This window comes from Eptatretus burgeri, chromosome 13 (assembly GCF_056783735.1).
Source record: "Eptatretus burgeri isolate ZD-2024b chromosome 13, Ebu_testis_v1, whole genome shotgun sequence".
Taxonomy (NCBI): domain Eukaryota; kingdom Metazoa; phylum Chordata; class Myxini; order Myxiniformes; family Myxinidae; genus Eptatretus; species Eptatretus burgeri.
Genome location: NC_140973.1, coordinates 32,626,076 through 32,641,599, shown reverse-complemented (window position 1 = coordinate 32,641,599; position 15,524 = coordinate 32,626,076). Strand labels below are relative to the sequence as shown.

General features: G+C 39.4%; 1 protein-coding gene and 1 long non-coding RNA gene across 7 annotated transcripts in view; one reads left to right on the top strand and one right to left on the bottom strand.

Annotated features, from left to right (window-relative positions):
* SHROOM2 (shroom family member 2) overlaps nucleotides 1–15,524 on the bottom strand; it is a 218,042-nt gene that overhangs the window by 3,304 nt on the left and 199,214 nt on the right. For 4 of the 5 annotated variants that reach the window (XM_085851966.1, XM_085851967.1, XM_085851970.1 and 1 more), the window contains 4 exons: nucleotides 12,993–13,135; nucleotides 9,960–10,406; nucleotides 2,052–2,214; nucleotides 1,531–1,803 (listed from right to left, as the gene is read on the bottom strand). In XM_085851966.1, coding sequence (XP_085708092.1) covers nucleotides 1,531–1,803; nucleotides 2,052–2,214; nucleotides 9,960–10,406; nucleotides 12,993–13,135 — 1,026 coding nt within the window. The remainder of the gene's footprint in view (nucleotides 1–1,530; nucleotides 1,804–2,051; nucleotides 2,215–9,959; nucleotides 10,407–12,992; nucleotides 13,136–15,524) is intronic. The other variant, XM_085851971.1, reaches the window with a different exon arrangement.
* The window catches only part of LOC147014203 (uncharacterized), a 51,243-nt gene continuing 37,825 nt past the window's right edge, over nucleotides 2,107–15,524 (top strand). For both annotated transcript variants that reach the window (XR_015050680.1, XR_015050679.1), the window contains exon 1: nucleotides 2,107–2,235. This is a non-coding gene — a long non-coding RNA (uncharacterized LOC147014203). The remainder of the gene's footprint in view (nucleotides 2,236–15,524) is intronic.

The following is a 15,524-nucleotide window of genomic DNA, read 5'->3' as shown; positions in this document are numbered from 1 at the left end:
ACTGTTCGAGTAATCAGCAATGTTATGCAGAGGATTTTTCAGAGAAACAGCGAATTGATGGAGATCAGAAATAACATGAGTCCAAGATCTTGCCTTTGGTGCACAAGCTTCAAGAGGAAAACCCAAAGACAGAATCCTATCAAGAGTCACCTATTGCTTCTGCTTGCCAAAAATTTGATAGCCATTCAAGGAAGGTCCCCCAAATATCATTGGTCGACAAGAGACAACAACTGATGTCTAAATCAATGATCGATTTTATCACCGTGTGAGTTGTTAAATGAGTAGCGAGGAAACGATCAGTGCAGTAAATACTGTAAACAAATCAATCTCAATGCAACAGATGACATCAGCATTCCTGAAGTGACTTCCAGTTCATCCTCAGCGACTGTGTGGTGCGGAACATTATTGCTTCAGCCAAAGAGAGCACCACTGTGTGAAGGTTCGAAAGTGCTTTCCTCGTGAAAAACTTGCAAATCTTCTCCACCAAGGTGATCCAATTGGAATGCAATAAAGGCTGTGCTATTGAGCAGGCCGATGCTTTACTTAGAATTTCATTGCAGGGGAACTCTCGGAGGAGGCATGGCAACGGGAAGGTGCAGAGTGGCAGTCAGCCCCCTCGGTAAACAAACATAATCACGTGTTCAAGTACAAAGTTAAGTAATTCTTGTATAATTATAATACATAAAATGACATTAAATGAAAACAAATGAAAATCTCAGTGAAGACGATCACAGTGTATATTTACATATTTATTATATTGTGTGTATTTAAACAAATAGATGCGTGCATCAGTTGAGTTTCATTTGCTCTTGTGTTGGTGTATGGCACATTGGTGCGTTCAGTCACTTTTTAGAAAATTTCACAGCATGGAATTCAAACAGTGATGGGCTTGGGAGTGATGCTCATCGAGCTAAAACATCACTCTTGGATGGAAACACACACACACACACACACACACACACACACACACACACACACACACACACACACACACACACACACACACACACACACACACACACACACACACACACACACACACACACACACACACACACACACACACCTGGCAAACTGGTTTAATGTACACTGATTATCAGCATGCTTTATTAATGCAACATCTTGACAGCGACAGATAGCATTTTGTAATGGACATCATTCCCATGAGGTTAGACGACTCAGATGCGAGTCTAGAACCTACGAAGCGATCACGCCACTTCTGAAAACAAGGTACAAAAATGATAAAAGGGTTTTATGGTTTTAAAATATGGTTTTAAAATTTTTTTATTTGTAAATAGCCATCACTGTAAAAATCCCCACATTTTCCTTCCCACCATCACTCCACCTCTCTGACATGAATATGAAAAAACAGGTGCAAGTGGGGAGTTGAGGGAAGAGATTTTGCATCCATTCGCATATGCAATGACAAGTGCCATCCCACCATTTGTGGTTTGTTTGGGAGAGAAAAGACAGGGAATACATAAGGAATTCAATTTAAGACTTTTCATTAACAGGCAATGTACAGCTCACCCTATCCTCAAGCCTGGTATCCTCCCCAAGGCTGCAGAGCGCATTGTCCACACGAGCCAAACGCCCTGACAGTGACAGCAGCAGGTTCACAACCTTGTCCAGGTCGCCAACAAACATGCGATACTTGTCCAGCTCATTTGGCTTGCAGACGGCACACACATTCACCTCGACATTGGCACCAAGCTGCTCATTCTCATGCACATCCTGAAGAAGCGATTGCCGTGCTTCACGAAGTGTCTGCAGCTTCCGCCCAATGCTGTGGATAAGTTCAGCCTGCAGTGTATCGGCATAACGATTAGCTTACGTCGCCTTCATAGCCTCAGATGATTAAACGAAAAACATGACGTGTGTAAGATGGAAACATCCAATGTACATTGATGAACGAAAATTGATGGGAATATTAATTTGACAAAATAAATATAATTAATTCAAGACAAACTTGCACAATGAGCAATTACCAGATACAACGTTTGTATCTGTCTTAAGTTGTTAAACTACTGAGAGACGCAGCAATTCCTGACCTTTTTCTCCGTCAGATCTGGGTACATTTCTTCCTCTTCACCAGGACCCGATGGCTGCATTTCCTTGAGTTTCATTAGCAGCTCAGCCTTCGCTGCTGATACCAAGTAATATGCTGGACAGGCGGGAAGGCTTGACGAAGACACCATCAGTTCTTCCTCCACCCTAGATAAACCACAATAAAATGTAAGTACAGTACTGCATTCACTGTTCCAATGAGATTTGTAAATTTGTGCCATCCAAGAATGGCTAAAGCCCACAGTACATGTTCAACGGCTGCTATAATATCAGCCATCATCAAACTTCTTCCCTTCTCCTCCCACTCCCACTCTCTTATTTCTTTCTATATTATCGCATGGGCCATAACTCCCATTTCCACCCTTTTCCTCCCCCCATCTTCTCGTCCTCAGTTTCCTCTTTCTCAACTATCACTCACCCCTCTCCCAAGCTCCCACCCTCCAAAGCTGACCCCTGTTTGACATGGCTGAAGTCAGAAATTCCTGACCGATCAAATCTGTTGACACTTTAAATTTCCATTGTTTCTTCATGTAAACAACCGTTTTTTTTTTTGTTTTTTTTTTTGAATGCTTAAAGAACGTACTCGACATTTATTAAACCCGCTTCTGATAGACTATAAACTCCCTTCCAGACACAGAAGGTGGACTTTTTAAAACATACGATAATCTTTTTTATTACAGAAAATCAAATGAAATGGACTACAATCAAATTTGACATTGCAGATTAAAAAATGAAGCAAATACATTGATAAGATTCACAATAAAGCTCATGAACTAAAAGTCTGAGTCCTTAATGCGCTTGACTATTAACGACTTCCACATGACATCTAATCAGGGATTAAAAAGGCTGCACAGTCAAATGGAATAGCAAAAGTAAATAAAAATTGGACCCGTGTCCGAAGAAAGCGGTTTAGTTTGGCATTTTTAATATGAAATAGGCAAAGCTTAGAAACGAACGAAACCCATTAGAATTACCCTTTAGAACCTCTCAGAACCCATTAAAATTACCCTTTAAAACGCTTTAGAACCTATTATAATCACTCTTTAGAACCCATTAGAATTACCCTTTAGAACCCATTAGAATTACCCTTCAGAACCCATTAGAATTACCCCTTGGAACCAATTAGAATTACCCTTTAGAACCCATTAGAATCACTCTTCAGAACTCATTAGAATTACCCTTTAGAACCTATTAGAATTACCCTTTAGAACCCATTAAAATTACACTTTAGAACCCATGAGAAGTACCGTTTAGAACCCATTAAAATTACCCTTTAGAACACATTAGAATTACCCTTTAGAACCCATTAGAATTACCCTTTAGAACCCATTAGAATTACCCTTTAGAACCCATTAGAATTACCCTTTAGAACCCATTAGAATTACCCTTTAGAACCCATTAGAATTACCCTTTAGCACCCTTTGGAATTACCCTTTAGAACCCATGAGAAGTACCCTTTTAGCACCCTTTGGAATTACCCTTTAGAACCCTGAAGAATTACCCTTTAGCACCCTTTAGAATTACCCTTTAGAACCCATTAGAATTACACCTTTTAGAACCCATTAGAATTACGCCTTAGAACCCACTAGAATTACCCTTCAGAACCCACTAGAATTACCCTTTAGAACCAATTAGAACCCATTAGAATTACCGTTTAGAACCCACTAGAATATACCCTTTAGAACCAATTAGAACTCATTAGAATTTCCCTTCAGAATTACTTATAGGAACCCTTTCGAACCAGTTAGAAGCCTTTAGAATTACCCATTGGAACCCTTTAGAATTACTCATTGGAACCCTTTAGAATTACTCATGGAACCCTTTAGAATTATCCATTAGAACGAGTTAGAATCCTTTGGAATTATCCATTGGAACCCTTTAGAACTACACACGGTGGGTTATAAAGGTTCTTCTTCTTCCTTTATGACAGGTGGATGGATGGAAAGAAGGACGTACCCAAGTAGTGAAGTGGCTTCATTGCTTAAAAATGATAAATTAAACAAATTTTGCAGTCATCTGTTAAACAGAAGTTTCCCCCATGGAAGCTCCAATCTCAATTTGAAATGTGGAGAGGGTTCAGATACCACATGTTGGTGCCAATGTGGTGGTCCTCAATTTAAAGGTCCTTCATTAGACCAAGCTCTTTAACCTCAGTCGAGATGTGGAAGGAGGTTTGAAGTGGGGGGGAGGGAATGAGAGAGGTTGAGAAGGGAAAAGGGGGGGGGGAGAGAAGGAGTGGAGAGGAAACGAGACACGGCAGGACTCCGAGACACGGCAGGACCCAGGTCAACATGATTAATAATTTCCATAGATTTAAGTTAGGTTATTACCACCACCCACTGACATCAAAAGACAAAAGACAAACCCTTTGAGCAGGTACATGTCTCAGCTAAATTAATTTCCTAATCGATCAGTCTGAATGGTTAAGAGTAATTACAGGGATCGTATGTACTGTGTAGAGTATGAGTACTGGACATCTTCCATTGGGCTGGCTTTGGAGGCCAGCTTTGATATGTGTTCTGCTAACGAGAGATCGTGGCTAATAGTGATGCCCAGAAAGTTGAGAGACTGTCAAATGAACCCACCTATGGATTTTCACAATCAACCACTGGAAGAGGTTGAAACTTTCCAGAGCCACAGGGTGATAATGTGAGATATGTCTGTGTTTAAATAGTGTATGTTCCATGTTTGAGAGCACCACCTGATCCTTTCCAGGTAAGTAAAAAGGGAACCCATTGCTGCAACACTGTCAGTGAGATGTGGAATTGTACAGAACAATATGGTGATCTGCGATTCAGAAAAGAGGGGTTTCCAATACAATGGAAAGAACCGACGATGTCTGAAGCCAGGATGCCTTGGGACATAATAGCCTCCATTGGGGAGAGTGGATGAGAGGAATCAGTCGACAAATATGAGTGCAGACGTGGGCAAGTCAGGAAAGGTGGTCTTGTATTCCACATGCAGAAAGCTCAACAAGCAACGGAGCATGCTTGACATCTTTGTCGAATGCCCAAGATAAGTCAAAAGACACCACCTTGACCCTCTTGCTCAAGGGCCTCAATCCATTGTTGAAACAATAAGAAAGCCTATTCTTGGAGAATCAAGATGTTGGACATGGCAGGACTCCGTGTTGTCTCATTTCTTTCTATATTGTCCCGTAGGCCATAACTCCCATTTCCACCCTTTTCCTCCCTTTTCCTGTGAGCCACTCTTGTGGCTCACAGGATTTTTATAAATATAAACTGAAATGTGACACTTTCAAACATTACTCCAACATAATTGTTTTATTTTAACAGTGCGAAACAAATCCATCCATTGAGACCATACTTTGCTTCGGCAGCACCAACACTCTGCACAGTCTCCTTGGCTATCGGACACAATCCTGGACGGGTCGCCACTCCGACGCAGAATACCAGCAAGCTGGCACTCATTTTGCAGACCTCGGAAGGATGACAGCCAGAGTCAACCCCACCTGGTATTAATTCAACAGCTGAGCGGGATTTGAACTCAGGACCCGAGGATCCCAAACCCACCACCTGAACCATTAAGCCAACACCAGGGATAGTTTGATACAAATGAACACCCAAAAGTGACCTGTTGCTCGACAAATTCCCTTTAATCATGGTTCAATATTGTGGCAGGTTGGAGGTGACTCTGACATTTTATACTCCATAAGCTCCATATCTTAATTCGTATTCGAGATTGCTAATCGCAAGAGCTTTTTGATTCACTGCAGACATACAACAAGTCTGAAGACGACGATGGTTCACGAGCGGTATTTGACGATGTAGATTTTTTCAGAAGTCAAGGATGAGACAATGTGATCATGTTTGACCAAGTTATAAAAATGATCAACATGATGTGGTACGAGTGACAGGTTATTAGCTGCAAAATGTCGAAAACCCGGTTTCGTTCAACAACTTTCAAAATTTGTCCTTTGCATAACCTTTAAAGGTCACAAAACAATGTTGTGGACATTAAAATAAGGAAACGGGATACGTGCCATAGCTTATTGGAGTTAGTTCGTCGAAGAAGGTCGAAAACCCGGTTCGATTCCCACAACTTTGAGAATTTGACCTTTGTGACCTTTAAAGGTCAAAGGTCAAGGATTATGACCTTTGGTGCAAAACTTCCTCTGGAACATTCCAGGAACAATATAACGTCATATAGGCGATATGGCATTTCGCACTCATCGGATTAATTATCCATGCTTTGATGAAATCAGCGTAAAAACAAACTTGAAGGGGGCGCCACGGGCAAGGTGTTCGAGATAGAGAAAAATGGTTTCAAGACTTTCGGTGGGGAATGACCTCAAGATTATGCATAAAAATATTGTCATCTGAGCTCTCAAAGTTTGGGCAGTCGTCTGTTTTTTATGTCAAAATTCGAAATTTTCTAAGTTCGTGACCTTGTGACCTTGACCTTGGGACTAAAATGAGAAATCGAGCTCCGTGGGGCTATGCAGGTGTCATTGGGCTAACCAAATACTGAAACCCGTCAGATTCGACAAACCCCGAGGAGAAGATGCAAATTGAAATCGGCTACCCCCTAAAAACACGTTTTTTGGTCGGAGCTTCGCCCACACTGGGCAGACCACTCCCATTTTCAGGAAAACACAACTAGATCATGATATAAACCTCCCACCAAAATTTTGTCAGCATCGTATCAAAACCCACGAAGCTATGCTCGGGACAGACAGACAGACAGACAGATAGACAGACAAACACACAACAATAACGAATATAGTGGTCACTTATATTTTTCGTGAAAATATTTTTTTGTGAACAAATTAAAGCAGACGTACAATAAATACTACCAGAATCACGAATCACTGCTCACCTTCACTCTTTCATTCCTCTTTTTTCCCCGCCATTGGAATAAACTCCCTCACTCTATTCAATCCCATTATTCCCTCCAGGCTTTCAAAACAGCTGTTCACCACCTCCTCTTATCGTCCCCCATCCAAATCCTCGATCTTTTCTACCCCCGTTAAATCACCCCAAACACACCTCCTTCAAATTCCCTGCTTCCCTTCCTTGAAAGTCCCTGTAATGTCCATCTTGTATACCCCATGTTCCCCACCCCCATCCCTCTCCCTTCCACAGATCTCCTAATGTCTCTTTTCCCAAATATTTTGTCCTTCCCACTCCCGCCCCTCTTGTCTCATGCCCCCCCTTGCTGTGCATTGTGTATCAGCTCTCATACGAGCCTCGACAAGGTATTCAAAAAAAAAAAGTTAGATGAATACACATCAAGATTACTGGTGTACACATTAAAAACGTATACTTTTGTATTTATGAGATTCTACTGAATCATTAAAAAAGATAAAAACAAAAATAAAAATCACAAACAGTAAGATGCAAGCAAAGCCATCAAATTTCAAAAGGCTTCACATGAGGATTTACCACCTCAGTATGAAGCACACTAAAGCCTCAGACTTGTAATCAGCGAGTCACCATCTCATTGCTTATGAATGAAACACCAAAAGGTGAAAGACCCGGTCAGTATAAAATGTCATTGTTGAAACATTAACAAAACCTATTATTGGAGAGTCAAGATGTTGGATTCCCAGGGAGGTATTTCCTCCCTACAAAACAGGAGTGAGAAACCAGACTGGGTGGCGTAATAGTTGGAGCATCCGCTCCGAGTCTGGTAGGTCAGCGGGTCAAGCCCGAGCCTAGTGATACCATAAAATTAAAATTAAAATAAAAAACGACGTATGTGCTGCTTCCTGGCTTGATGCTGAGCATTGAAAAGGATAGAGGACTGACAAAAAAACCCATAAGTTGGCAATAATAGTGCTGGCTTTAATGGGCCTAATGGCCTCTTACAGCATGGAAGTTCCTTGTAAGAGAACTCGTATTATTACTACATTGTACAGGGTGCTTCAAAAGTCTGGAATCGCACAAATATATATATATATATATATTTTTTTATTTTTATTTTTTATTTTGATTTAAAGATGATACTTTTGAGGTCGTGGACCAATAGAATAGCTTCCGCATCACCCAGATTAAACACCATTTGACTTTCTTTTTATTTGTGGACACCAAAAATCATTGCTTTATACCATGAGATAATGTACTATTGAAGATCTAAAGAATGAAATTAGAAACGAATGTGCTAAAATCGATTTGTCATCGTTAAGAAACATTCAAAGAAACCTACCATCAAGGATTGCTGTGGGTAAGCATGTCAGTGGCTTACAATTTGAGCAATCTATATAAAATAGCCCCATGGGGGACTGACAGTTATTTCCCCAAAAGGAGTGAAAATGAAGGATTAGAGGATTAGGGGATTAGGGAAAATGAAGGATGCCCCCCCCCCTTTCCTCAAGTGGTACGGTCATGGGAACACAACTGAAGTTAACGGCATGGTCCTTATGGTTCATGAAGAGTTTGGTTTGCATCTAAGCATTGGTTTCTTAGAAGATTTTAAAATAAATTACCTGAATTTGAGGCAAACCCTGCCTTTTCATCCTCTTATGGGGCGGATCCGAATTGGGAGCACAACCCCACGAGACCTTACTGTTCTGATGCATTGTACCAAATTTGGTCTTTATCGCTCAGGTACTGTAGTTGTGGAGAAGATGTATTAGTGAAAATGAGGGATTCGGGGAGAGGACCTATGGCCCTCTTTTCACAGGATATATGGCCAAGAGGAGCACAACCTTAGGTTAGGGCATGGTCCCGATGCCTCGTGGCGAGTTTGGTCTGGATCTGTCAAGTGGTTTCTGAGAAGAAGATTTTTGTATAAAATACCAGTATTTGTGGCAAAACCCTCTCTTTCACTTCTTTTTGTAGAGGGTGCATCAAGATTGGGAGCACAACCCCATGAGACCTTGCTGTTCTGATGCATCCTTCCAAATTTGGTCTATATCGATCAGGTAGTTTGTGAGGACAAGATGTTTCAGTCAAATGTTAACGGATGTACGTACGGATGTACGAACTATGTATGGCTGGACACCAGAACCCACCCTGGGCTTATTTCAGAGAAACAACGTAATAATTGTGCAAGTACAGGTCCAGCCACAAAACCACGTGACTATGTCTCTTAATTACGCATACTGTTTTAACAGCAATTGCACCATGATTACGCCTTTTAATTACATACATTTTTAATGTACCCTTTTAAACCTTTCGACCCTTTAGACTGCTGAGACCTCCTTAGACCTTTGAAGACCCTTTAAGAACCTTTAGACATTGTCAGACATTTACATTCTGTAGACCCCTTATATCCCCTATATGCCTTTAGGCCCCTTGAGACCCAATCCTAAGACCCTCTAAACCCTGTTAGAACCTTTAGATTATTGGAACCCTGAGACAATTAAGACCCCAAAGACATACAGACCCTTAGGACAGCTAAGACAAAATAGACCCCATGAGATCATTTGACCACCAAGATCCTTAAGACCCGAAGACCCTTTAGAGCTGCAAGACTCCTATAGCCCCCGTTAAACCCTTTCAAACCCTCTAGACCCCCTTTAGCTTAAAGACCCTTACAACACTTTAGACCCCTTCACCATTTTGACCTTTTATACCCTTTAAAACCCTTTTTAGACCCCTTAGACCTTACCACCCTTTAAACCCTGACATCCTTCAGACCCTTTAGACATTTTGGGCATGTTTAGACCCCTTTAGACTGCTTGGGGCCTTGAATAATTCAAGCTTTAGACCTTTTAACCCTTCAGACCCTAACCACTATTGGCATGTACCCTTTGGACCTTTAGATCATCTATAACCTTTTAGATGAACATCTACAGTCTTGCAAATCACAGACTATACTTTTTTCAACAAGTAATGCACAAACTCTACCCACCCAGAGGGAGAGGGGGTTACTAGTCATAGGAATTAACCTAACCCTTACCCTAACAGCAAGTAAAGAAAACCTACTTTTGACAAGGTGTATCCGTTGTGGCACCGCTCACGTCCCGTCTGTGCCATAATTCTTCATCCAAATTTAAATTTTCATGTGAAAACATTCTTTCAATAAGCTCACAGGTTGTAAAAACCTCTGTGGCTGGGACCAGCACATCTGCAAGTGAACGGTGGTGCTCCTCGATTTCATTAATCAGCTCTTGGTTCTTCTGATCTTCAGTATCTTTATTTTTTGAGGAAATGACATCCAACTGAGAGCCGTTGATCATCACCTCCACTTCACTGTTCGTGTCACTTTCATCAAAGGCTTCCTCGGGTTCATCTTCCTGAATTGCTGTGAACATGAGGTCCCCTGGGAACGCCGTCTCCGTTGGGTACATCTGATTTACACGGCCATTGGATGCAATTATTGTCAAAGGAACAGTCTTTACATGTTGTGGTGCTTCCATGTGGGTTTCACTCCTGACAAATAGACAAACAACAATAAAAATCAGGAAGAAACAAAACACTAACAATGGGATGAGCTCAATCTGTGAAGCCTGACAAATTCCGCACAGTTAAAGCAGGAACTTAAGGCTAACAAGTGAAATCCTTCAATACAGCGCGTGTGGTGAAGCAAATGAGTGCACTAATGTTAAAATATGCAATTTATGCTTTTTCAGTTGAAAAACAATTAAAAAGCGGACTTAATATTTGAAATGTAAAAATCTTGTTATTATTGTTATAAGCACCTTTATATATAACAGAAGGAATGAAATCGTTTGATACAGCGTGGCAGGGGGCCACATAAGAATGATGGCATAATAAGAACTTCGCTTTCAGCGTTCGGCGATCGGCGCGAAATGCGATGGTGGGCAGAAATGACGTCTTTCGGCATGAAATGCGATGGTGGGCGGAAATGACGTCTTTCGGCGCGAAATGTGATGGTGGGCGGAAATGACGTCTTTCGGCGCGAAATGTGATGGTGGGCGGAAATGACGTCTTTCGGTCGTTCGTACATGAGAGGGGCGCGTTTCTTGCTTTTTTTCCGTCAAGCAATAAATTGAATGGTTTTCACATATACAACACGTTAGTTTCACAAATTTCCATTGAAATACTCGGGTATTTCCGTCAATTGTCGCCATTTCGGTCTCGGTTACGCACTGCATCTACCGGACGGCCATCATTGGCTGTCACAGGCACGTGGGGGAGGGGGGGACACCGGAGACGTGGTAGACGTGGTAGACACCGGGGACATTTCAAACTCGGTGCAATTGTATACAGCGCACGCGCTGTAAAAATGCTCTGAAAAACCAAATTTCAATTCGATGATCAAAATGGAACAATAATATTTTAAATTAAGTACCCTTTATATTGACAGAATCTGTTTATTGCTGTAAATTATATTCAAGATTCTGTTCTGTGTGATCATTAGTGATGAGCATACATCATAAGTAAGAAATGAAACTCTTCAAGGAAAAAAAAATGCTTTCCAAAGATGCAGCAACAATGACAGTTGTTCATGAAATGCAGTGGTGAGCAAACCCAAATGGAAATAAATGCTGACATTATTTATGACGTGTTGAAATATGAAAATGAGCCATTGTGCTTCACTTCTTTACCTTTACATGCTATTTGACATACCAGAGAATACAAGCCGCTTCGTAGAAAGGCCTCAATAATTAAACCAAATCAGCTGCAAACAAAGACTGAAAGCAAAAACATGTAAAAGTGTGGAGCTCAACTTCTGCTTTGCTTATGCTTCAGTCACATTTGGCTCGGCGGCTGTAGGGTCTAAAAAATGTACGGCCACTAGCAATTATAGGGCGGCCGCAGTATTTCCACAGTCACACAATGTAGCAGTCACATATGTTTTTATTTCTTGGGTAGCCGCACGGGGTATTTAGAAATTGTGGAGACCGAAAACGTGGGGGTGCCGTACGGTCTTTGATTTGACGTCGCATGGTGACCTTAGGGCGTCTCTGCGGCGGCCATAGAATTTTCAAGGCAGACGCAAGGTAGCCTCAAGGTGCCCGCAAGGCGACCGCAGGGGGGCCCTAAGGCGAACGTGGAAATAGTGCGGCCACCGTAATTTTTTGGGGGTTGGCAAAATTCATTTTTCATTGATAAGAGCCTACGGAAAACGCACGAATAACGCAAGCCCACCGTACGCCCTACGTACGGTCGACGTGGAACACATCTACGTCATGGATACAGCTTGTCGAATTGCTACGGCCAACCGAGAAATGAAAAAAGTTATAACTTCGCGCTTTAATTCCACGGAGACCCCTACGGCCTGTAAAACATAGCCATACAGCGTAAAAGATAGCCTCAGGGTCACCCTGAGGCCACCTCAGAAACTCTGCGGCCGCCGCACGTTTCTGTCAATTCAGGGGGAGTACGGCCACCGTATCCAAGCCGAAGAGCAAATGTGACTCATGCTTTACTTGCACTTTTGTTTTTTTTCGATGCTGTCTTTTCAGATAGATGAGGATGTAGAGAATGAGGGAATGATGTAATCTTTCACTTTTCCACCTCCCCCCATCTTTCTGTCTCTCTTTCGTACCTCTCCATATCACACGCACACACACACACACACACACACACACACACACACACACACACACACACACACACACACACACACACACACACACCATATTATCGTGCTGCTCAGACACAAATGAAGAGAGTTTGTTTCCTGGCATAGCCCATTCCTAATATGTACCTCAGACAGTTTGATCAAAAGAAGGAAGAGAGGAGGGGGAGGGTTTCAATTTTTTTTATTATGTTCTTCCTCTTCTTGTGTTGTATATTACTTGGAGTTCAGGATCTAAAAAGCTGTGATGAATATCCCATTAACAATCTCCCCCTCTGCGCTCCCTGAGTGAACAGCTTGGCTGGCATCTATACACCACCTAATTTAATTTTTCCGATGAACAACAACATTTTTTTTTTTGAGCAATTATGCAAAGATTGGTATTTCCGTCAGCAAAGCTAGGGGTCTTACATTCCAGCATATGCAATATAGCAAGGTTAAATCATAATTCAATGGATAGAAGAGTTTACCGTGTCGTAGCTGTGCTTTCCAATGTGAAGGAGGGGGGAGCAGGTGTTTGGATAAGAGGAGTTCCAATTCTGGGAGAAGGAAGGTTGCAGAAAGATTCATTTGTTGAATTGCTCAGATTGATCCCATCTTCATTGGTAAAATCCTGAAAGAAATGTAGATGGCATCTGTTTTTAAAGTGTAATATATATATATATATATATATATATATATATATATATATATATATATATATATATATATATATATATATATATATATATATATATATATATATATTACATTTGTAAAAGATTGGTGCGGTTTGGATGACACATTTTTGAAGAAGAAGAAGGCGCTTCCAACCAAAAGTAACCAAAGAGTTGGTGTTAAAGCCACCCAATGCTCGCCTGTTTATACATTTATCATTTTTAAAAGACAAGTCTAATAATATTTTTTATAAAGCATTGCAGTGAAGTCTGATCCAAATAATTTTAAAGCAATATATGTATTTGTATATTGTAATCAGTAAAAAATAGTGTGGTAGATAAAAACATGAGAAAGGAAAAAACTTTAACGTTGATATGCTACAAAAAAGTCAAGTTCAAAGCAGGTCAAAAATTAAAAAAATTAGAAATTATTTTTTAATTCCAACTTCATTACATCAATAATATATCCCAAAGGAACCTCCATGCCAAATATCAGCATCCGAGTACACATATTAAATGAATGGCAAGCTTCTAAATAACTTACACTAAAAACTTTAACGTTGATGTGCTACAAAAAAGTTAAGTTCAAAACAGGTCAAAAATTTAAAAAATTTGAACTTTTTTTAAATTTCAACTTCACTACACCAATAGTATACCCCAAAGGAACCTCCATGCCAAATATCAGCATCCTAGTACACATATTAAATGAATGGCAAGCTTCTAAATAACTTGCACCAAAAACTTTAACTTTTTGACACTCACGCTAACGCTCACGCTGACGCTCACGCCGGGGGTATCGCTATAGCTCTCTGTTCTTCGAACAGGCGAGCTAAAAACGAGATCGACTCCGCTAATTTGAGCAAAAAAGCGAGACCAGGTCTGCTCTCACTTTTTTGCTCAAATTAGCAGTCGATCTCGTTTTTACTTTTGGTTGGAAGCGGCTTCTTATTCTTTAAAAAACATATATACGTGTGTGTATATGTATATGTATGTATGTATGTATGTATGTATGTATGTATGTATGTATGTATGTATGTATGTATGTATGTATGTATGTATGTATGTATGTATGTATATATATGTATATATATATATATATATATATATATATATATATATATATATATATATATATATATATATATATATATACATATATACATATATATACATATATATATATATATATATATATATATATATATATATATATATATATATATATATATATATATATATATATATATATATATACATACACACAAAGCCTGGTGTTGGCGCAGTGGTTAGGGCAGCGGCTTGGGATCCAAAAGGTCCTGAGTTCAAGCCCCGTTGGGCCACTGAATTAATGCACCAGGGGGTTGACTCAGCCTGTCATCCTTCCGAGGTCGGCGAAGTGAGTACCAGTGTACTGGGCCGTATAGTACCAGTATACCCCGGTTAAAATAGGTGTACCATATCCCTGTGTCGTAAGAGGCGACCAGGGTTGCGTCAGGAAGGGCATCCAGTGTAAAACATGTGCCAAATCACTAGGCGGATCATACGGATGATCCGCTGTGGCGACCCCTAACGGCAGCAGCCGAAAGAAGAAGAAGAAGAAGACATATATACACACACACACACACACACACACACACACACACACACACACACACACACACACACACACACACACACTGTATATATATACACATATATATATATATATATATATATATATACACACATATATATATATATATATATATATATATATATATATATATATATATATATATATGTATATATATATATATATATATATATATATATATATATATATATATATATATATATGTATATATATATATATATATATATATATATATATATATATATATATATATATATATATATATATATATATATATATATATATATATATATATATATATATATATATATATATATATATATATATATATATATATATATATATATATATATATATATATATATATATATATATATATATATATATATATATATATATATATATATATATATATATATATATATATATATATATATATATATATATATATATATATATATATATATATATATATATATATATATATGGTTTATCTCTAATATATACACACAGGGCACATAGCAGACACATAGAACATCAGCCATCATAAAGCTTGCAGTGTTAGTGTGAGAAAGTTCTGAGGATATCCGAAAACTCAATAGCTCAGTGGGCTATTACTGCATAAGTGGTGAGGTCCGTGGGTTTGAGTCCCAGGTTGTCAGAATTATATATATATATATATATATATATATATATATATATATATATATATA